Source organism: Centruroides sculpturatus, unplaced genomic scaffold (genome assembly GCF_000671375.1).
Source record: "Centruroides sculpturatus isolate CEXI.00-Female unplaced genomic scaffold, Cexi_2.0 scaffold1225, whole genome shotgun sequence".
NCBI classification, from domain to species: domain Eukaryota; kingdom Metazoa; phylum Arthropoda; class Arachnida; order Scorpiones; family Buthidae; genus Centruroides; species Centruroides sculpturatus.
The window spans coordinates 190,749-215,913 of NW_019385655.1; the positions used below are offsets into that span (position 1 = coordinate 190,749).

At 30.7% G+C, this 25,165-nt stretch overlaps 1 protein-coding gene and 1 non-coding gene across 2 annotated transcripts in view; both read left to right on the forward strand.

The window, feature by feature from the left end:
* The window catches only part of LOC111640908 (multidrug resistance-associated protein 4-like), an 89,729-nt gene extending 72,427 nt beyond the window's left edge, over positions 1–17,302 (forward strand). Inside the window, exons 22-25 of the mRNA XM_023387002.1 lie at positions 8,760–8,849; positions 14,872–15,044; positions 16,435–16,540; positions 16,606–17,302. Of these exons, the coding sequence (XP_023242770.1) occupies positions 8,760–8,849; positions 14,872–15,044; positions 16,435–16,540; positions 16,606–16,782 (546 nt within the window). The 3' untranslated portion in view covers positions 16,783–17,302. The remainder of the gene's footprint in view (positions 1–8,759; positions 8,850–14,871; positions 15,045–16,434; positions 16,541–16,605) is intronic.
* Positions 17,303–22,924: 5,622 nt separating this feature from the next.
* Trnat-ugu lies at positions 22,925–22,998 on the forward strand. The gene has a single exon. It is a non-coding gene; the product is annotated as a tRNA-Thr (tRNA).
* Positions 22,999–25,165: the final 2,167 nt, after the last annotated feature.

Consider the following 25,165-nt stretch of genomic DNA (forward strand, 5'->3'; position numbering starts at 1 on the left):
TCGAAACATTAAGTACAACCCTGAGAACAGAATGCCAAGCCACGATCTGGCCACGTGAATAAGTTGAAGTTACATCCTCCTAACAGGAAAAGTAACTTTCGTTATCATGGAATTATAACAAAACCTGCCAATTCAATATAAATGGAAAAAAAATATTATATGGAATTGAACGAATATGAAAATTTGCTTGATAATTCAACTACGCTTGTTGGAGAACAATAAAAACACTACACTTAATAAGCCACCAATAAAACTCAACTGCCTAACCTATAACCAAAGTCTCCTTTTAATTTGTTTTTTTTTTAAAAAAGCGCTTGACAAACTTGCCCCGCATGCCGAAGTTGCCCCGGTCTCCCCTAATATTATAATTTGTTGCAGCAATGTCAACAAGACGATAAAGGAGAGTTAGTAACTATGTCTTTGTAATTTGGGATGTGGTGTAGGATGAACACGTGTGATTTACAGTATCTACACCACCTTTAATGACATTGTAATCCAAATTTCCCACAGGTTTGTTAGTTTCCTGATAAACTTCAGAAGTGTCAAGCATGGTGAAAAGAAAGATTACACATCAAATACAATGCTCCAAAAGGGTCTTTTATTTGTATTTCTGCAGTCTCTATCTTTTGCATACTTGATGTCAGCCCTTTTTTCTGAATATATCTGTTAGTATTTGTTATGATTCCTTATATCATTTGATATCAGTAATAAACAAGTAAAATTCATCTATTTCTTTACTTGTATTTTTGGCAGTAAGTTTTGGTCCCGACAATATTTTCATAATACTTTTTGGTTTTGTGTTATCCAAATATACAGATTTACTGATCCACGAAGTTTTTTTTTATGTTTTTTTATTTAAAATTGATATTTGTTTTTTTCTATCTTTCATGTTTACTGTTTTCTACTATGAGAACATTATCTATGTCATTCCGATTGTTTGGAATCACTATCATGAGAATTTTTTTCTATAATTTTCTCTTCTGTTTCACTTTCACTGTGATAGTCAATTTCTGCTGGCTCTACACTCTCTTCGATTAATTCTTTCAATACTTGTTCTCAAGCTCTTTCCAACTCTTTCTGGTTTAAACGTTTACGAGATCTAAAGACATCAATAAAATACAGATTTTACAAAAGCTGATTGGAACACTTATAGAATAATATAAATTTAAAAATTTATAGAAACGTACATCATTGTTAATTTAATATATTTGATGAATAAAGTTACAAATATTGACCTAATTTATAAAAAAATTAAAAACATAAATATAAATCTATGTTGATATTTTATTTGAAGAAGTGACATAAAAGTAACTGAGAAAATGTAAAGACATTACGATTTCTTACATGGTTATATTGATAAAAATAATGATGATCTACAGGTTCATCATAATATTTCTCATATAACAATTTTAAAAGATAATAATATTGTATTTAATTTACAGAATTATCAATATTTTTGACAAAAATAAAAGGTTATTTTTATATATTTTAAAATAGATATTTATGTTTCTTATTGAAGTACATCAATGATTATATGTTATTTCAGTCGGTTTTCATAAACAGAAAATCATTTTTAACAAAATTTTTACAAATTCATCGTTATAAAATTTGTTTGTTACATATAATTCGGATAAACATAGATTTCTAAAACTTTTATACAAGAAATATATGCAAAAATAACTGCAATGTACGAGGAGTGTTCAAATGAAAAGGTACAAAACGATGTCACAACCAAACTGGTTGAAATGGGAATACCATAGTGAGACATCTACGGTAGTGTCTGGAATCCTGTATCAGGATGTAGTCACCATCACAAATATACAAATATATCGTACGACGAATATAAAGATGTTTATAATATATATTGTTTTGGTCAAGAAATTATTAAGTTTTATGTAAAGAAATTAAACAATAATTTCTTGCATAAATCTTATTGCTCTAATCAAAAGTAAATGGTTTAGAAGGAACCATTTCAATTGTCTTTTGATAAAAATATGTAATTTAAGTTAAATTATAACTTTTAAAATTGAAAGGATTATGCTTTACATTTTCGTTAAATGCTGAATCAGAAACTAATCTGAGAGTTATTCTATAAATAATAAACCCGATTGAAGGGGAAAAATGGCATCACCCGATTTATTAACTTAAATATTCTTTTTGGTATTTAAAGGAATATGTCTCTCACTCAGTTTCCTGATAACATTTTAAATTTTTTTTCATATTTCGAAAAACCGTGTTGTATCTTTATATTAGTTTTTCAAAACCGAAATGCAGCGTAAAAATCAACACTTGCCATAACTCATTCATTTCAGTTTTTGTTGCTTATTACGCAGCATTGTGGTTTTGAAAAACTAATTTTAAATTTTCTTAATTTACAAACTTCGGTCGATATGTTTCCTCGAAACAAATGATCACATATTTTGCATAAATCATTGATTTTATTGAGAGGAGCTTCTTTCAGTGTTACTCTTCTCTGTGACAGTGTAGTCTTTGCCAAAAGTGCTAACATGTAATAATTTTTTTTTTACATTTTTTCATTTTAACAGTAAATTTATCCAAAGAATACGTTGTTTATCAGGAAAACACGAATCTCTCACACAAAATTTTTTATCTGTTTTAAAATGAAAATCTAATAACAAATAACCAAATTTCTTTTCTGTTGCTTTTTTGTATGCATCCATAAAAAAATTAAATTTTTCTGCTAAAGCTTGACGACTCAAACAATTTATCTGACTCTCATTCCGATTATTTTAAAATAAAATTAAATAATGAGTATTTAAACTAATATTTGTCATAATCTTATTTTCAGGAAAAATTAATTTGACATTATTAAAATCACACTTGCATTACAGTGATGAGATTCCATCATAAACAGAAATGTTGTTTTGGAATCAGTTCATGCATCAGATCATCAATTATTATTAAATCCCATTCTTGGACAAAGTCTGGTAACCCATAAATAAATGATATAAATTTTCTTTTTTGAAAAAAACAGTAGATAACACCACATAATCTTCTTAAGAGGATTTTCATTAAATTTGTTGTGAATAATTTTTTCCCCAATGTGGTTTTTNTATATTACTATGCTTTTTGCAATCATTTCTACCGCATTCTTGAAAAATCGATTTTGTCCTATTGTTTTTGTGTCTTCCATAAATAAAACAAATTTCAGGTTTTGCTACTTCTTTGGACGGCTCTTTATTTTTCTTATATTTTTCCAAAAAGTTCGAATGTCTTTAGGAGATGTCAGCATCATAGATCATTCTTTCAAATGTTCTTCCATTACACTCAGAGCAAGTTTTTTTATAAAATGTCGTCTTTTGTCTTTGTTATCAGGATTATTAAATTTAAATATAATATTGGAATTTGTTCCAGCAATGTCAACATGACGATAAAAGAGAGTTAGTGGCCATCTAATTGTAATTNTATCAGGATTATTAAATTTAAATATAATATTGGAATTTGTTCCAGCAATGTCAACATGACGATAAAAGAGAGTTAGTGGCCATCTCTTTGTAATTCGGGATGTGGTGTAGGATGAACACATCTGATCTAGTGTCTACACCACCTTTAGTGGCATTGTAGTCCAAATTTATCACAGCTTTGTTAGTTTCCTGATCAACTTCAGAAGTGTCAAGCATGGTCAAAAGAAAGATTACCAATCAAATACAATGCTCCAAAAAGGGCTTTTATTTGTATTTCCGCAGTTTCTGTCTTTTGCATACTTGATGTCAGCCCTTTTTTCTGAATATATCTGTTAGTATTTGTTATGATTCCTTCAATCATTTGATCAGTAATAAACAAGTGAAATGCATCTATTTCTTTATTTGTATTTTCGGCGGTAAGTTTTGGTTCCGGCAATATTATCATAATACTTTTTGCTTTTGTGTTATCCAAATATACAGATTTACTGATCCACGGAGTTTTTTTTTAACTTTTCCTATTTAAAATCGATATTTGTCTTTTTCTATCTTCCATGTTTACTGTTTTCTACTATGAGAACATTATCTATGTCATTCCGATTGTTTGGAATTACTATCATGAGAATTTTTTTCTATAATTTCCTTTTCTGTCTCACTTTCCCTGTGATAGTCAATTTCTTCTGGCTCTTCACTTTCTTCGATTAATTCTTTCAATACTTGTTCTAAAGCTCCTTCCAACTCTTTCTGGTTTAAACGTTTACGAGATCTAAAGACATCAATAAATTACAGATTTTACAAAAGCTGATTGGAACACTTATAAACTAATANATATACTTTCTTACATTTATTTATATGTAATAATAAAATCACGTATATACACAGTCTTGCATTTTTATTAGATAGACATGTTTTTTTTCCATTCGTGGGGTTAAAAAATCTGTCTAATGTTGATTGCTTTTCTCTCTTCTTCAAGATTTTTCAGTAGTAATTAATAGCATTGAAATTGTAGAGATCCCTAATCTTATTATCCTCAACCTGGTTTGAATGCAATTCTAAGACCATTGTTCTGACATTTTCCCAGTTCTTTAAAAGATCTTTAATTAATAGCAGATATCGACATTAATTCTGTTTTTCAGGAAAAAACATATTACTTTACGTCGCTTCTTCTTGTGTTTGTTCTGTGAGGTGTTCGTTTTCCGATCATGTGTTTGATGTTTGAAACAAAAATGTTTCACGAAAGTGTTCGTTATCCGATTTGTTTATTAACGAAACTGTTCCTTGACCAATCACCCACTGTATTTCTTTCAAGTATTCTGGACATCATTCCAACAAACTGTATAATCCGTTACATATATTGTTAATTCTTCAGTTTTCATCAACAATTATAAAACTATATTTTGCTTCTTTTTTCCAAATTTTTCTGACTTTAAAATAGTACAAGTTGTATGGAAAATTGTCAGGAATATTGAACGAAAAGTTATTTGCTGCAGAAATACAAGCATCCAGAGATTTGTACAAATGAAGAATAATNTGGACACCCCCCAAAAAATATACTTTCTTACATTTATTTATATGTAATAATAAAATCACATATATACGTAGTCTTGCATTTTTATTAGACATGCTTTTTTCCATTCGCGAGGTTAAAAATCTTTCTAATGTTGATTGCTTTTCTCTCTTTTTCAAGATTTTTCAAAAGTAATTAATAGCATTGTAATTGTAGAGATCCCTAATCTTATTATCCTCAACCTGGTTTGAATGCAAATCTAAGACCATCGTTCTGACATTCTCCCACTTCTTCAAAAGGTTTTTAACAGCAGATATCGGCATTAATTCTGTTTTTCAAGAAAAAACATATCTCCCCGAGATTTTGGTGTTCTTCATTCGAAGGTTCTTGACATTCTTCTGTCGTCAGATCTGTTTCAGGTTCCATTATGAGCTCCTCAATGTTCTTTATTTCTCAGATGTAATTTTTGTTACTTCTTAATTAATTAATTAAGCTGCTCGATAATAGAGTATTTTTAGTTAAAATTGAACTGTGGCCTACTGTAGACCTGTTCGAGCCATACCGCCCATCAACATCAGACATCTGCCCACTCTATACCTTTGCTATTATACTCTTACCTTTCGAAAATAAACGCCTTGACAAAAAACTTAACGAGTGCCTGCCAGACAGTCTCGCGAATACTATAAAAGAATTGTTTTTATCAGAAAAATAAAAGGCTAAAATTACAAGGAAGAGTTTCAAAGTTCGAAGGAATACTATCCGATCAGTATATATCGTGCTGAGCATTGATGTCGAATTCTCCCACACTCGAAAAAGTTTCGAATTGTTACCTGAAATCAAGGGAACACCAATCGGTATTCATTAATTTACGTCTCTTCTTCTTGTGTTTGTTCTGTGAGGTGTTTGTTATCCGAGCATGTGTTTGATGTTTGAAACAAAAATCTTTCACGAAAGTGTTCGTTATCCAATTTGTTTATTAACCAAACTCTTCATTGACCAATCATTCATTGTATTTCTTTCAAGTATTCTGGACATCATTCCAACAAAGTGTATAATCCGTTACATATATTGTTAATTCTTCTGTTTTCATCAACAGTTATAAAACTATATTTTGATTCTCTTTTCGAAATTTCTCTGACTTTAAAGTAGCACAAGATATATGGAAAATTGTCGGAAATATCGAACGAAAAGTTATTTGCCACAGAAATACAAGCATTCAGAGATTTCTACAAACAAGGAGAAGCAGAATAATTTTTTAGTCATGGTAAGTAATAACAAAAGCATACATTTCTATGATTGCAGCTTAAATATAAAACACAAATTCTCTCTTTAAAAAGTAATTTCTATAAAATACCAACCAATCATATTTTCTTAAGAAACTATCAACCAATCGTACTTTTTTAACATTATCTATACCACGATATTTTGTAAAGTTGAAAATTAAATAATTTTCGTTTTATCGAAAAATTATTTAATTTTTGAGTTAAAATAAAGTAAAATCCAACCGTATCAGAGCTTTACATTTAACTCCTATACAAATTTAAAAGTATAAGCTAAGCTGTATCGAACCCATACTACTATTAGTTTGAAAAATTAATTAATTTTTATTATTAAATTTTGGATTAGCTATCTTATTGGCATTAATGGCTTGTGTGAAGAAATTGTTCTTTCAACTTATTGCATAAACTTAAAACCTGCTACATCATCATTTGGGTTGGTTGCAAATGTTATTTATTTTACTTTACAGAATAGGTTGTTGAACAGTCTTGATGTAAGGCAATAATATAAATATTCTGATATCAAGTGTTTATAACAGTTCGCCTTGCACCCATAATGTTAAGATTAAAATTTGGCTGAAAATGACACAAAAACCTTCTGCTTGTTGAAACGTGACTGCATGGATTAATGCTTGGGTTGTCAACAGATTTTCAACTGTTTTGACGTTTCCATGAACACAATAAGTAAATTCCAACCAATCCAAAAAAGCAATACGATTTTGATTCAGTTTGCTGTGGGTTTCTCAATAAAAAAAACGTTTAGATTCAATTTCCTCTGTTCTGGCAAGAAATTGTTATATGACATACCAAATAATACCACTACTGGAATACCAGTAAGTATTCATCACAAATCCGCAATCGTTAACACTTAAACGAAAACTGAGGAATGCAAAAGAGTTTGTCAAGATGTCAGCACGGCAGAGTCAAATGTTAATTTCATAAAGAAAATTTTTGCAAATGATAAACATGATGTTAACAATACAAACCAAACAGGAAAACACCAAGTGTNCGGACGTTTCGGATAACCAGCTTTCGGATAAACGACGCTCTACTGTATTTACTTTTTTCATTGAAGAACATCACTGATTATATGTTATTACAGTCGGTTTTCATAAACAAAATATCATTTTTAACAAAATTTTTACAAATTCATCGTTATAAAATTTGTCAGTTACATCTAATTCCGATAAACATAGATTTCAAAAATTTTGTACAAGAAATATATGCAAAAATAACTGCAATGTACGAGGACTGTTCAAATGAAAAGGTACAAAACGATGTAACAACCAAACTGGTTGAAATGGGAATATGCCACATTGGAATACTGTAGTGAGACATCTAGGGACGTGAATGTAGTGTCCTGGCATCCTGTATCAGGATGTATTCACCATCTAATATATCGTACGACGAATATAAAGATGTTTATACTTTATATTATTTTGGTCAAGAAATTATTAAGTTTTATGTAAAAAAATTAAACAATAATTTCTTGCATAAATCTTATCTATAATCAGAAATAAATGGTTTAGAAGGAACCATTTCATTGTCTTTTAATAAACATATGGGAGACCGGGGCAAAATCGGCATGTTAAGCTTTACTTAAATTTTGTGTAATAAATACTGCTGTAAACTGAAAAAAAAGCTTTGCATATTGTCTATNGTGTATTATTTATTAATTAATACAGGCAACATTACCAGAACAATAATTTCCTCACAAATAACAAAGATAAGCAATAGTAGTTGTGATTGTGTGTACTCTGCATGTCTTAATAGTTACTCATAAATCACGTATGACTGTATACTTTATACCTATAAATTGTTAGAATAGAAAATGTATTTTAGAGCTTTTTCTTACATTAGTTTTCTATGTAAACAGGAAGAATATCTATTTGAATGTTTATATGATATAAATTTCACAAAAATGACTTGATCAATTCTTACATTAGCAGAGAGTCTGGAGTGAAATATAGCAGAATGTACTAGTATCATTTCTATAATTGCAAAATTAAATATAAAATACGACATTATTAAACAGACACCTGATAACTTTGAATGTCCAGAATTCCAATAATCAGGCTGCAGTCTGAATTTGTATGTAATGAAAATTTCTACTGGGACATTAGTAGAAATAAACAATATATATTTTTAAAAACTTTCAAGAACTTTATACAAAATTAGGGAAGTACGGTTTTAGTTCTCAAAAATTTTATTTTATAGTACAAATACGGTCTTTTTTCTTCGTATTTGAACGTTTAGTGCCTTTGTGTTAGCAAAAAGGCATTAATATAATTGGATCAATTTTGTGTCCACAAGGTAAAAAAATTTTAACTAATTGCATATTTTCTAATATTGAATCATTTAAAGTTTGTAAAATATAAATAAATTTAATTGTACTCTCAAAGAGATATGCTCACGTTGTTTTTCTATCAGCTTGTTATTCACAATGATTATTACAATATATTTTGGAATATTTTTCACTGATTGCAAATAAATTATTTTATTTTACGAGTTCAAAAATATAAACAATAAATACAGTTTGTATGTTATTTATAGGATCCGGTGTTATTTACTGGTCCTCTTCGCAGAAACATCGACCCTTTCAACGAATATTCAGAAGAAATGTTATGGCAAGCAATCGAAAAAGTAAGAAATAAACGAGTACTTTAAATTTACAGCTTTGTTTCGATTTGATTTTATTACAGTAGATCGCCGCTTATAGGTATATATGTTGTAAACGTCTTTTTATTTATTTGTGATTTTATATTATTATCAAGACTACCGTATTTTTTTCTACGATAAAATTTCAATTTATATACTTTAAACTTGTTTACGAAAATTGTCATAAAACTTGTTTTCATCCTGTTACAACAGTTTTGTATAAAACTTATTCTGAAACTTTTACAACACATACTTTACTCCATTCTCACATTATTGTTTTTATAAATCCAAAACAAAATTATGTAATATTAATTGAATTAAATTATTTTGTGGCTGGAGGATGCCTCTTTAGTGTCTTGTCATAACTGACATTACCGTGTCCCGATTGACACTGAAGCCGAAACGGCGTGTTGATTCGGTCAGGGAAATGGACGCATGCACAAGCGATCAGATTCAGGATGAAGATTGGTTGAGAGACAGAGTACTGGAAGTAAATCACTCAGGTACCAAATTAACAATTACTAACGATTTTATTACATAGACAACATGATACAATTTACAATAGATATATTAGGTTATACCGAATTAGCCTATCCTTCTAGCAGTGCGAGACAGAGTTTACATGAGATTCAGTTGGCGATAAATACGTTGGGGTGATGATGTTCGAAAATAATCTGATGCTCGTTCTTGGGAGGTGTTATTAATCGTGTAGCAATGTATCTTAGTCCCATGAGATAGAGTTCTCCTTCAAAATGCGTACCCGTAGACGAGTAATTACCCATAGGACTGAAGTATCTGCAAGGACTAGGTATATTAGACACTAGATAAGAGATGATATTCCGTTCAGGGACTGGCAACAACTGCCTAAACTTGCAGTTTCTGACTATATTGATTTGTAGAAATCGAGATAGTACGTCAGGAGGTTATGAAAAAGCGTTGCTTTCACTGCTGCAAACTTAAAAATAATTTACTTACACGTGTGACAGTTGATGCTTCGATGTTAAATTGTTTACGTTGTAGTCTGATTTTTCACACTTTAATTCAATATAATAAATTGAATTGTTTAATTCAATTAATAAAAAATTAATTGAATTAAATAAACCATTANTTATCAAGACTACCGTATTTTTTTCTACGATAAAATTTCAATTTATATACTTTAAACTTGTTTACGAAAATTGTCATAAAACTTGTTTTCATTCTGTTAAAAGTAATGTATCTATTACAACATTTTTTGTAAAACTTATTCTGAAATTTATACAACACATACTTTACTCCATTCTCACATTATTGTTTTTACAAATCCTAAACAAAATTATGTAATATTAATTGAATTAAATTATTTTGTGACTGGGGGGTGCCCCTTTAGTGTCTTGTCAGGACTGACATTACCGTGTTCCGATTGACAGTGAAGCCGAAACGGCGTGTTGATTCGGTCACGCAAATGGCCGCATGCACAAGCGATCAGATTCAGGATGAAGATTGGTTGAGAGACAGAGTACCGGAAGTGAATCACTCAGGTACCAAATTAACAGCTACTAACGATTTTATTACGTAGACAACATGATACAATTTACAATAGATATATTAGGTTATACCGAATTAGCCTATCCTTCTAGCAGTCGCGAGACAGAGAGTTTACATGAGATTCAGGTGGCGATAAATACGTTGCGATGATGAGTTCGAAAATAGTCTGATGCTCGTTCTTGTGAGGTGTTCTTGATCGTGTAGCATTGTATCTTAGTCCCATGAGATAGAGTTCGCCTTCAAAATGCGTACCCGTAGACAAGGAATTACCCATAGGACTGAAGTATCCGCAAGGACTAGCTATATCTGTTGACACTAAATTAGGCACTAGATAAGAGATGATATTCCGCTGAGGGACTGACAACAACTGCCTAATCTTGCAGTTTCTGACTATATTGATTTGGAGAAATCGAGATAGTACGTCAGGAGGTAATGAGAAAGCGTTGCTTTCACTGCTGAAAACTTAAAAATAATTTACTTCCACGTGTGTCATTTGATGTTTGGATGTTAAATTGTTTACGTTGAAGTCTGATTTTTCACACTTTAATTAATCAAATATAATAAATTAAACTGTTTAATTCAATAAATATTAAACAATTTAGTATTAATATTACATCTCACAGAAACAAGGTAACCTGTTATTATATTATGCATGCAAATTTGGCCTATTTAAGATATTCCAGAACTGTAAAAAAATTCATAAAAATAATGATTGAATTAACTAAAACATATTAATTTGAGGCAAATTACAACGAACAATTCTTATAAGTTTGAATATAAACTTTGCATTTATTCGTAACGAAAATATATTAAAAGTAAGAAAATCCAGCTACAAGTTACATTAATTTTCCGGCTGATAAGACATTTCATTAGAAATATAAATTTTATATTAATAATAATATAGAAAATTGTGTGTAGCTTCATCTGTTATGACANTTTTAATGCAATTTCGCTCGCATTTAAGATATGCCAGTAAAGTACCATATAATCTAAACAGATTATACGGCAGATTACTGGCAGTCTTTATAATTCCTTATTTCAGATATTGCATTTTATATTCAATGTAATTTAAAAAGAACAATAAACGACTTTATTTTTTGCAGTCATTTTTATTTTTATACGTATTTATTCGTGCATTGTGTATTTATTTATTAATTTAACTATTTTACTTCCTAAGTGTATTATTTATTAATTAATACAGGCAACATTACCAGAACAATAATTTCCTCACAAAAAACAAAGATAAGCAATAGTAGTTGTGATTGTGTGTACTCTGCATGTCTTAATAGTTACTCATAAATCACGTATGACTGTATACTTTATACCTATAAATTGTTAGAATAGAAAATGTATTTTAGAGCTTCTTCTTACATTAGTTTTCTATGTAAACAGGAAGAATATCTATTTGAATGTTTATATGATATAAATTTCACAAAAATGACTTGACTAATTCTTATATTAGCAGAGAGTCTGGAGTGAAATATAGCAGAATGTACTAATATCATTTCTATAACTGCAAAATTAAATATAAAATACGATATTATTAAACAGGTACCTGATAACCCTGAATGTCTAGAATTCCAATAATCAGGCTGCAGTCTGAATTTGTATGTAATGAAAATTTCTACTGGGACATTAATAGAAATAAACTATATATATATTTAAAAATTTTCAAAAACTTTATACTAAATTAGAGAAGTACGGTTTTAGTTCTTAAAAATTTTATTTTATAGTACAAATACGGTCTTTTTTCTTCGTATTTGAACCACTCCTTTGTGTTAGCAAAAAGGCATTAATATAATTGGATCAATTTTGTGTCCACAAGGTAAAAAAATTTTAACTAATTGCATATTTTCTAATATTGAATCATTTAAAGTTTGTAAAATATAAATAAATTTAATTGTACTCTCAAAGAGATATGCTCACGTTGTTTTTCTATCAGCTTGTTATTCACAATGATTATTACAATATATTTTGGAATATTTTTCACTGATTGCAAATAAATTATTTTATTTTACGAGTTCAAAAATATAAACAATAAATACAGTTTGTATGTTATTTATAGGATCCGGTGTTATTTACTGGTCCTCTTCGCAGAAACATCGACCCTTTCAACGAATATTCAGAAGAAATGTTATGGCAAGCAATCGAAAAAGTAAGAAATAAACGAGTACTTTAAATTTACAGCTTTGTTTCGATTTGATTTTATTACAGTAGATCGCCGCTTATAGGTATATATGTTGTAAACGTCTTTTTATTTATTTGTGATTTTATATTATTATCAAGACTACCGTATTTTTTAATACGATAAAATTTCAATTTATAGATTTTAAACTTGTTTACGAAAATTGTCATAAAACTTGTTTTCATCCTGTTACAACAGTTTTGTATAAAACTTATTCTGAAACTTTTACAACACATACTTTACTCCATTCTCACATTATTGTTTTTATAAATCCAAAACAAAATTATGTAATATTAATTGAATTAAATTATTTTGTGGCTGGAGGATGCCTCTTTAGTGTCTTGTCATAACTGACATTACCGTGTCCCGATTGACACTGAAGCCGAAACGGCGTGTTGATTCGGTCAGGGAAATGGACGCATGCACAAGCGATCAGATTCAGGATGAAGATTGGTTGAGAGACAGAGTACTGGAAGTAAATCACTCAGGTACCAAATTAACAATTACTAACGATTTTATTACATAGACAACATGATACAATTTACAATAGATATATTAGGTTATACCGAATTAGCCTATCCTTCTAGCAGTGCGAGACAGAGTTTACATGAGATTCAGTTGGCGATAAATACGTTGGGGTGATGATGTTCGAAAATAATCTGATGCTCGTTCTTGGGAGGTGTTATTAATCGTGTAGCAATGTATCTTAGTCCCATGAGATAGAGTTCTCCTTCAAAATGCGTACCCGTAGACGAGTAATTACCCATAGGACTGAAGTATCTGCAAGGACTAGGTATATTAGACACTAGATAAGAGATGATATTCCGTTCAGGGACTGGCAACAACTGCCTAAACTTGCAGTTTCTGACTATATTGATTTGTAGAAATCGAGATAGTACGTCAGGAGGTTATGAAAAAGCGTTGCTTTCACTGCTGCAAACTTAAAAATAATTTACTTACACGTGTGACAGTTGATGCTTCGATGTTAAATTGTTTACGTTGTAGTCTGATTTTTCACACTTTAATTCAATATAATAAATTGAATTGTTTAATTCAATTAATAAAAAATTAATTGAATTAAATAAACCATTAATTCAATAAATATTACACAATTTAGTATTAATATTACATCTCACAGAAACAAGTTACCTGTTATTATATTATGCATGAAAATTTTGCCTATTTAAGATATTCCAGAACTGTAAAAAAATTCATAAAAATAATGTTTGAATTAACTAAAACATAATATGAAGCAAATTACAACGAACAATTCTTATAAGTTTGAATATAAACTATGTATTTATTCGTAACGAAAACATATTAAAACTAAGAAAATCCAGCTATGTGTTACATTAATTTTCCGGCTGTTAAGACATTTCATTAGAAATATAAATTTATATTAGTAATAATATAGAAAATTGTGTGTAGCTTCATATGTTATGACTTTTTGTTTAAAAAATTGTAATATTATTAATTATTATCAAATGGTTAAAGCTTAATTTTCAGAGCAGGAATGAGTTTTATAAAAAAAAATTGTAAATGCTAATAAAAAGTAAAATCTTCAATACGTTTGACCCCTCTTGAGCGAGATATATGTGGACTCAACTCTAGCTCTTCATTCCCTCAAAATTTTTCCAACAAGATTTAATATCCCAATGATACTTAAAGACATGTTACCAAGCCAAATTTCGTTCCTTTATATTTTTTCCATTTTTAGATATGAAACAGAATAGACCTAAACACACACACACACATTTTGGACGAAAATTTTTTGGCTCTTTTTACTTTACACATGTCAAAACATTAGGATTTTAGAAACACAAAGGAAGAAATGCTAGACAAGGAAGAAATGCTAGACGATTACAAAATTATAATAATCAGAATGTATTGCAAGTTACGTTATAGCTTTCAGGATATTAACAATGAATTAAAAATTTTAGATGATTAGTATACTTCCCCATGTTATGTTATAAAACTGTTCTAAATAACACAATACAATACAATTCATTTTCAGTTGCATTTCATTGTTGAAAATTTGAAAATAATTTTAGAATTTGTTACTAAGGATGTTAATACTAAAACAAAATATTTTGGTAAAAATCTTTAATTTATCAGTTCTTAAGTACAACTATAAGTTTTGCAATATTGTGTAATCGAAATTTATATCTACGTTAACTACATATTTTTTATTATTGGTCATGTCTAATTTCTTAAAAAGTGTCTAAACAGTGCTCCACTGTATAAATTGATTAGATAATTCTATTAATCACAAACTTATTGAATAAAATGTTTTAGGTACAGTTGAAAGATGTTATAAAAAATTTGCCTGGAGGAATGGACACACATTTAACAGAAGGAGGAAGAAATTTCAGCGTGGGAGAAAGACAGTTAATTTGTCTTGCCAGGACAATCCTTTGTCAGAATAAAATTCTTGTCATGGACGAAGCAACATCCAATATCGATAAAATGTAAGATGACTGAGTTGTTTAATTTCACATTTTAATGTAACCATATAAACTATTGTGTAAATACATATTATTCATTTATTCTATATTTAATTAATTATTATTATTTGTTTGTTTTTTTGTTTTCATCAATTATATATTCAGCATTTATATCGGAAAATTAGATCCATTCCCTAATAAATAACAATAATTTTCGTGTATTTAGAGTTTTAGGTAAAAGTTTTTAGTAGAGTATACTCTAGCCACTACACGTTTTTGTGTTAAATTTTCTAGCTTGTATTAAATATAAATTTTTATTGTAACAATAATTTTAAAAACTTAATATTAATTATGTTAAACGTTAAAAATTTTCAGTTATTATTTATTTACAGAATAAAAATAATCACAATTTATGCTTACCAAACATATACTAGTCGAGTGGATTAAAGTCATAGGAAAAAACATCGTGAAAAACTTTAAACAAAGAAAATTTACACTGCGAACCGAACACTCTGCTGTTATTGCGCTACTTCGAAACAACTCTCGAAGTAAGAAAAATCTACTTTTATAATCTTTGCAATCAAAGATGTTCTCATTGGAGATAAGGAAATTCCTGTGTGATAACTTGTTCTACAATGCAAAGATATAGCTTCGAGATTGTTACTCATGTTTAGCGATTGTTATGTGTTCTGTGTTATCCGATTGTGTCTTTTTGATTTTAGATACAGGTATTTTTATACTTGGTGTGATTTATCAATTATTCTATATTTAGTGATCTGTACAAGAACAAAGTGATGCGAATTTACTCTATTTCCTGATATGACAATGAGTTGAGTCTTTCTGGTTTTTTCATAAAATGTAAATTCAACACACCTATAATGAGGGCGTTGTTGGATTTGACAATTCCATTAACCGATTTCTATTTATAAAACCAGTCTATTGTGGACTTCAACAATGTATCAATAGTATCAGTCTATATTGTGGACTTCAACAATGCTTTCAAGCGTCTCCTGTACTTTTATGGAAACATTTTATATTCCAAAAACTCCATCGAAGTTTCTTATTCCCTGTATTTACAATTGTTCTTGTAAATGCGTACCGGAAGCCATCGTTGCAGTCATCATTGTTAATTAAGAATTACTTTGTCGTTCAATGTTAGTGCTTCGTACTTATTAATAAATTTTATATCATTTGTATTTTTTTTGTTAATATTCAAACATACGATTACATCAAATATAAACAATATTTAATATTATAAAATATATATATTAACTTACTAACGTATACAGTATATATTTCTATACGATACATCAAATATATATACGATTACATATACGATTACATTAAATATAAACAATATTTAATATTATGAAATATATATATTAACTTACTAACGTATATATATTTCTTGTAGTACTGACACATATATCCAGAAGATTATTCGGGAGAATTTTACATCTTGTACAGTGTTAACGATAGCACATAGATTAAATACTATTATCGATTCAGACAGAGTTATGGTAAGTTTTATGACGTAAACGAAGATAAATAATATGAGTTTCATTTAAATTTTGAAAATTTTTAGGTATTACATAGAGGAATTATTCAAGAATTTGATTCGCCGTATGCGTTACTAAAGGATGTAAATGGTACTTTTTATAATTTAGTAAAGAACACAGGAAAGACTTCAATGAGTGAACTTTATAATATTGCCAAAGATAAATTCTATGATCGACAAATTATATTAAATACAAAATTATAAGTGAATGGATGCTTACTATACAAATTATTTCTTGTAAGTTCTGGATTAATAGATCTCTTTTAAATCTTTCTTCTTACAAACATGTCTTCAATCATCTGTTTCATGTAAGAATTTATATTGCTGAAATCTCAAATTTACAATTTTTTACTGTAACATTGATAAGAAAATGTTGTTAAATTTATGATTAATCATTTTTGAATCGAAAATATTGAGGATGTCCAATATAAAGGTTTGGATAAAAAATGTCCAATGATCGAAATCTTTCTGAAAAACATAACATTTGTTTATGTGATAAAAGTTAGTGGTCACAAGTGAATTAAAATATGTTAATCTTTTGCTGCTCAGTTAACATTTATATGATGTTTTTGAAAATTATTTACAATTGTAGAATAGCATTTTAAAAACTTTCAAGGTATATTGGGGAATAATATGCTTAATTAATAATGTCTGAACCACGGAATAAAGACAGTTGTAGCGTAATGATTTTACAGTTTTTTTCTGTGTGATGTATCAGATAAGAAACATACAAGGTATGTATTATTTCTGTTCAAAAATAAAATTTTTATAAAAGTGAAAAAATATATCTGTATAAAAAATAATTTAGAATAATAATAATAACAACATATAGTTATCTCTCCAATCGGTTATCTTATCTGCTAAAGAAACAATTTAAATTTACATTGTTTTTATATTATAATTAAGGTTAGAAATCTAAGAAGTTGTATAAGTTTCTATTTGTTATTCATGAAAATAACACTCAACATATTCTCAATACGGCTCTTTGACATCAAGTGTAAATTATCTTGCGATAGTTTGGAGTATTTTATGTAACATTCATTTTTTTATACCACTGATGTCGGATATTTGAACCGCGAGACGATTTAAGGAACCGGTGTTGGCTTATTGAAAGTATTTTTAAAAGACTAAATATATATATATATGTTATCGACAAAGTGATTAATATGGGCATTATTCATAATGTCCGGTCATTATGAGTAATGACAAACAAAATCTGGCATTGTAATAAATTTCAATAATTTATCAAATTGACCGGTCATTATGATTACTGCTATCATCTATTCGGGCAAAGTGATAATAATGCGTCGAAGGGTGATCATCCAAAATACGCTAGCTAATCAGCACTCGCATCTCAGTTGCGCGTGCGTGTTGCGTTTAGTAGTGAATTTGGGGCAGTTGCGTCTGTTTGTGGTTCCGACGGATTCCTCCCGGAGGGCTGCTGCCGGCAGGCCGTGTATTGTTTAACGTCACTAGATATTGATTCACGATTTTCTTGAGCACACTTATCAATAACTAGTATGTATCAATATCTAGTGACGTTAATATATAATTGGCAGCCCGCCGACAGCTTCCCTCTGGGAGGAATCCGTCAGGAGTACAAACAGTTGCGACTGCCGCCATTACGGTGCACATAGGTAAAATTTTACCATTTAATTAATGTAGTTAATAGTACTTAGTTTTAAAAGATTACATGTTTTTTAAATACTTTGAAATAATTCACAAAAAATAAATATTTCTAAATGAAATAAGTGGAGTTNGTACTTAGTTTTAAAAGATTACATGTTTTTTAAATACTTTGAAATAATTCACAAAAAATAAATATTTCTAAATGAAATAAGTGGAGTATTTTTAATCGAATTAAAATGTCGCACAATTTAAAATTCAGTACTAAACGCAATATGCACTCAACACGGTACAACCAGCAACTCAAAGTGCCAATTGGCTAGCGTATGTAGGATGATTACTTTTCACCGTATTATATTATTACTTTGCCCGACTAGGTGATAGCAGTATTCATAATGACCGGTCAATTTGATAAATTAATGAATATTTATCACACTGCAAATTTTCGGACATCCTATGATCTTGTTTGGCTATAACTAATGAAATCCTTTAACTTTACTCATTCTCAACTTTTTGGTACTAGTTCAGTTTATTTGTTTGCAAATCATAAATAAAATGAAATCGGATTATGTAATACAGTAGAGCGTCGATTATCCGAAAGTCAATCATCCGAAACGTCATTCATCTGAAAGAATTCCAGTCGGCAGATTTAAATTTTCGCCAGTACTGTGGCGCTGCAATGTTTGGCTATGTCAGTGGTACCTCAGGATACGAATGCCCCAGCATACGAAATTTTCGGGATACGACATGAAATTCGAACATATTTTTGCTCCACGATAGGAACAAAAACTCACCATACGACGTTACATTAGTTCGCAGCGCCATTTTTTTTTCACTTCTGTTCATTGGTCTCAGTCCGCGTGTTTGCTTCGTCATGAATCTCGCTAGATAAAAGAAATCTTGAGATATTATCAGAAAGTGACTAATTTTATTGAAAAGAAACATCCCGAAAAGGTTCACACTGGCCGTATTGCTGCTCAGAGTAATCACATTTGCTTAAGTCATTTTAGAAACATTTTAAAAAGTAGGCAAAGCCAAACCTCTTTGGATAGATATTTTACCAAGCGACCTGTATCCAGTGATAATGCTGGATGAAGTGAAGGAATGAAAAAAAAGCAGTGAATAAAAATTTTAAAAATATATATATAAAACAACACTAATTTTTTAATCTTTTCTAAGTTATTTTTAAGTTATTGTTACATTATCTTATGTAAGTTAAGTTTTAGTATCATTTCCCTTATTCCTCTCTTCCGCCACCAGTTTACATCGCCACTGTCCGTCTATCCTCGAAGGTAAAGTGCAAGTAAAATTACATTTTTTTTATCATTTATTATTGTATTATGGTTATTTATACATTTACAACTACAAAACGCGTTTGTCAGTGTTTTCCTTACTATAGTTATTTTTTTAAATGTACTACTTAGCTTTAATTTGAGTGTGTTTTTCCTGTTGGAACGAATTATTTGATTTTACATGTAATCGTATGGGGGAAAAATGATTCACCTTACGACATTTTCATGATTAGAGGTACTGCTGTATCCTGAGGTACCACTGTATTTGTTTGCAAATCATAAATAAAATGAAATCAGATTATGTAATACAGTAGAGCGTCAATTATCCGAAAGTCAATCATCCGAAACGTCATTCATCCGAAAGAATTCCAGTCGGCAGATTTAAATTTTCGCCAGTGCTGTGGCACTGCAATCTTTGGCTGTGTCTTGGGCTACTCAAATATTTTACGTTTTTGATACTAAATTAACTTCTGAAGTATAATTTTTTATTATTTTTATATTTTTCAATATATTTATTTTGTTCGTACAAAATAAAAAAATAATTTTTAACTATACAATAGTCTTTGTTAGGCTTAACATCGACGAAAATTCAACGCGAAGCGACACGCAACGGAGAAAAATTTCGGCATCGGATACGTTAAACTATTTTTTCGTACGTAAATCAGTTATCCGAAATATCAGTTATCCGGACAACCCCAGTCCCCAATTGATTCGGAAAATCGANAACTAGCAGGTGGGCCCGGCGTTGCTCGGGCAAAAGTAACGATAACTAAGATAAAGATTATTACGTTACAGTCAACCTTACTCGTTTTCACAGAATGCAAGAATTGAGTCCCCTTGTTTCCAGACTAATTAGAGAACTTTTAGATGGTTCTAAAAATATGTTCGATTTCCCGCAAAAACGAAAGAACTGCATCTGCGCCTGTAAATCTTGCACGTCGCTGTCTCTTAACAATACCATTGTTACGTAACACTTCCATTGTTACTTAAAACTTCCATTGTTACTTAACACTTCCATTGTTACCTAACACTTCCATTGTTACTTAACACTTCCATTGTTGATGGAAGTGTTAAGCCTTAATCCTGTCTTTCTCCCCCCCGGGAGGAATTTCGAAAAATCCCTTCTTAGTGTGCGTTTTCTTGACGTACTCTATCTATGTACCAAATTTCAACTTTCAACTTTTAACCATTTGGGCTCTGCACTTATTATTATTGTCATCAACCCGTCTCGATTATATTATAGATATATACAGTACCTAATTTATATATAATTTATATATAATACTGTACAGACGATAGTAGACTCAATTTACCCGCCTAAACTCTCTGTAGCGTGGCGCTAGATGGCAGAAAGTAGTTCAGCTGCTCATCCACTATTAGTCCAGATTCGACCAATCCTGTCGCGACACAAATCGGCGACGACGTTTTACGAGTTCCTTTTAGCGTCCTTATACGAATACTGTCGCAATTTTTTCGCTACGTTATAGGAATCTCCGTTATAGGAACCCACGTTATAGGGGGATCGACTGTATAATAAGTATCAGATTTTTCTGATATACAGAAAAAATGCTTACAGTTAGTTTGTAAACTATTGCAGTATAATTATCATACAGACTATTTATACACTTTTGTATTAAGTATTTCGTATTGCAGGGCTTAGTAAGAAAGGGTAAGATTATAAACGTAAACAGTAGGAAATAGAAAGTAAACATCGTTTCAATATATGAAAATACAATAAAATATATTTTAATATTATTAGAAAATACGCTTTCTGTTCACTTTCTCATGTGTAATTTTCTACAAGAAGTCACAGATGTTAAGCAGAGTATTACTTGTATGTATTCAATTTTCAAATATTCCAAGTCACGTAGAGAATAGAGTATATATGGGAAAAATGATTCTTAGTGCGATAAAATATAACAATAAGTGAATGTTACTTTTCCGGCAGTTATAACTTATAACAGAAGAAAGTTATTACAAGAAAATAGACTATCAAGTATTTCATATTTTTCGACACAAAAGACTTTTGAACTTCCAAAAACAATAATGCTGAGCGTTTACACTGTATTTATTGATATGTATGTTAATGTGTATGGAGGTACGAACCTTTTTCTCTTATTTTGAATTTTAATAACTGCTGTACATTTCTCAAAAATGTATCAAATTTTTAACGAGGGTTGGATTAACGAAAGGTTTGTAGAACTAAAAAAAATCGAACCATTGATTCAGGATATACAAACTCCACAACCTTTATATATCACACATCAATCTGAAGAAGTAAATATAAGTGAAGCGATTATAAGTGACGAAATGACATACAGAATGTCATGAAATAGTTCAGCAACCGAGCGCCAGAATCTTTTAATATAAAAATCACACGTATGATTGCAGTTTGACATCTTTTTAATAATCACATGTCACAATCTGATTTATAAAAATTAAATGTTATTATCAGATATATTCTACAATTTTCAAATCATTGAATAGCTAAATGAGTTTTATAATAATAAAAAAAAAACAGTAAATGCAAATACCGAGTAGAGTCGTCATTAATTTCAATTATTCAAGAGATATGACACACGACCCTTGTATCGCCTCACTTTCTCAATTTTTAATGAAAAAAATATANCTGCAGTTTGACATCTTTTTAATGATCACATGTCACAATCTGAGTTATAAAAATTAAATGTTATTATCAGATATATTCTACAATTTTCAAATCATTGAATAGCTAAATGAGTTTTATAATAATAAAAAAACAGTAAATGCAAATACTGAGTAGAGTCGTCATTAATTTTAATCATTTAGGAGATACGACACACGACCCTTGTATCGCCTCACTTTCTAAACCTTTAATGAACAAAATATAATAATATGAATTCCCTTAATACACAAATTTCCCTACAAAATTTCAGGAAATTTTGACAAAAAGCACGGGAGTCATTAAGTTCGAAAGATGGTAAACAAAGCCGATTCACAAACACTAACTCTCAAACATACATGCATACAAAACAACTTCCAAATTTTTTGAATTACTCGATTTTCTTGCCTCGATTTTCTTGCCGAACTTTCGCATCCTAAGCGTGAATCATAACCTTAAACTAACCAGTCTTGTTGTGTAACTCCCGATATCTTACTCAAACTGTATACACTCTTTCTTTAGACAAAAAACCTTCATCTTACGCGTGAGAAAATCGTACTTACTAGAAAACGAATAATACGAAGTTCTACGCGTAACGGACATTGTTCGAAATTACCTCCATTACGTAAGGTACACAGCCATTCCTTGTAGAATATTCTAGCTCGTTGGTGTCAACTAATTTTTATGATTAATAATATAAAAAGATTCTTTAAACAGAAATGATAACATTTAGAAAATTCCATTCTATCTACAAACGAAATGCTCGCGGAAAGTAATATGATCGAGTGGCGCCGTAGCTTAGTTGGTTAAAGCGCCTGTCTTGTAAACAGGAGATCGCGAGTTCGAATCTCGTCGGTGCCTCGATTTGTTTTGTTGTTTCTATTTGTTATTTCGATTTCGAACGACTTCGTTGTAACTGGAATGTGATTGCCATCACTCTTTAGACAACTTTCGCAAGAAAATTGCATTTTGTAGTGTGGATAAGAGCTATTTTTGACATATCATTCGTAGTTCCTTGCAATCTTCAATACGGTAAAATTGTTCTCTGTTCGTAGATACTATTGTGGGTAGCCTGAGTCAGGACGAAGTCGTACCTCTTTTTTGATAGGCAACAGTTTGGTGAGAACTGCCCACTGGTCAGTGGATGGCTTGTTTATGTTTTTTCTATCCCGGAAAGTCGGGACTCTTTTGTCAGGTCGAGTGGAGGAGGTGAGAGGGGTCGTCGGCAAAGTGTGAGCGATACTCGAAGTAAAGACACCAATTAACAAGAAAACAAGGATTTATTTAGACGATAACATAACTAACACAAATACATTGAGCTTATATCGAGCGGACACGCGGGAGTTGAGGGAAACGCGCCGAGAGAGAGTTTACACTAATGAGTATCATACCTCTACGAGGAGAGGATCGGACGGTCGGACGTTTTCTAACCGGATCGGACAAGTTGTCTTCAGGAACGGACGGCGGCGATGAGGATCGGCATGGGTTTCGGCGATCCCGAACGGTGATGACGGACCGTGTCCACGGACGGCGACGACGGACCCCTTATTCTCGTCGTCACCCCTCTTTCATCCCTCTCGTCACGTTACAGGGTTTCACCAATCGNTTGCCTGTGTAGTGTGAAAGCAATTTTCTAACTTACAAAATTTTTCGTTGATTAGAATCGGTTAGTAAAAAGATTAACATTCAGAGGCACAATTGTCAAAATATCAATACAGAATGAATCTGTCGCACAGAATAATGCTATTTCTTATATTCTTTTTTCTTCCTTAATTCCCTGATTAATTTCAATTTCATTTCCATCAGCGATGTAGTTATTTTTCACAATGTGATTGTTGCACTTTGGGGTTGTTTTATACCTTTTTCGTAATGTCGGCACAAGAAAAAAATCGTTATTATATTTTCCCAATAATTAAATTTTTCATTTGTTATGTAGCAATATCATTGACATATATTGGTTGACCTATACCTTTATTCGGTGATACTATAAGAATTTTTTGGTCGTCCACTGATCACTTATTAAATCAATTTATTTCTCATATAAAAATTATCTGCGTTTAAATAATTAGCAACAAATTTTAATGTTTCCTCTAATATTTCGAGAGCCACGTCTAATTTCGAAATTACATATCTTNGGTGAGAACTGCCCACTGGTCAGTGGATGGCTTGTTTATGTTTTTTCTATCCCGGAAAGTCGGGACTCTTTTGTCAGGTCGAGTGGAGGAGGTGAGAGGGGTCGTCGGCAAAGTGTGAGCGATACTCGAAGTAAAGACACCAATTAACAAGAAAACAAGGATTTATTTAGACGATAACATAACTAACACAAATACATTGAGCTTATATCGAGCGGACACGCGGGAGTTGAGGGAAACGCGCCGAGAGAGAGTTTACACTAATGAGTATCATACCTCTACGAGGAGAGGATCGGACGGTCGGACGTTTTCTAACCGGATCGGACAAGTTGTCTTCAGGAACGGACGGCGGCGATGAGGATCGGCATGGGTTTCGGCGATCCCGAACGGTGATGACGGACCGTGTCCACGGACGGCGACGACGGACCCCTTATTCTCGTCGTCACCCCTCTTTCATCCCTCTCGTCACGTTACAGGGTTTCACCAATCGCCGATTTTTAGGATAAGTTCCTCATGAATCATTTTTCGGTTTCCCGAGAGATAGGAAACGGCTCCGTGGGAAGGAAATGTATATATCCTTTTTCGTAAAATTTCGAAAAATGAAGTGTTTCTTTGTTTAACTTTAATAAAGATATTTAATTTAATTTGAGATTCTTTATTTATTGTTATTTTATTCGGTCCCACCTTCACATCATTTCAATCCGAAGAGGAAAAGCTCTGTGAATCGATACACAAAGTGATCGCGTTACTGTAATGGTCAATTATAATTGTACGATTTTAACGAAATAACACTACGAACGTAGCGAAAGTAAAAGTAATATAGTGACTTTAGGTGTAAGAATGTTATTAGCGAGGTTGCGGCCTAAGTTTTCATCTTTAAAACGTGAACGCCGAAC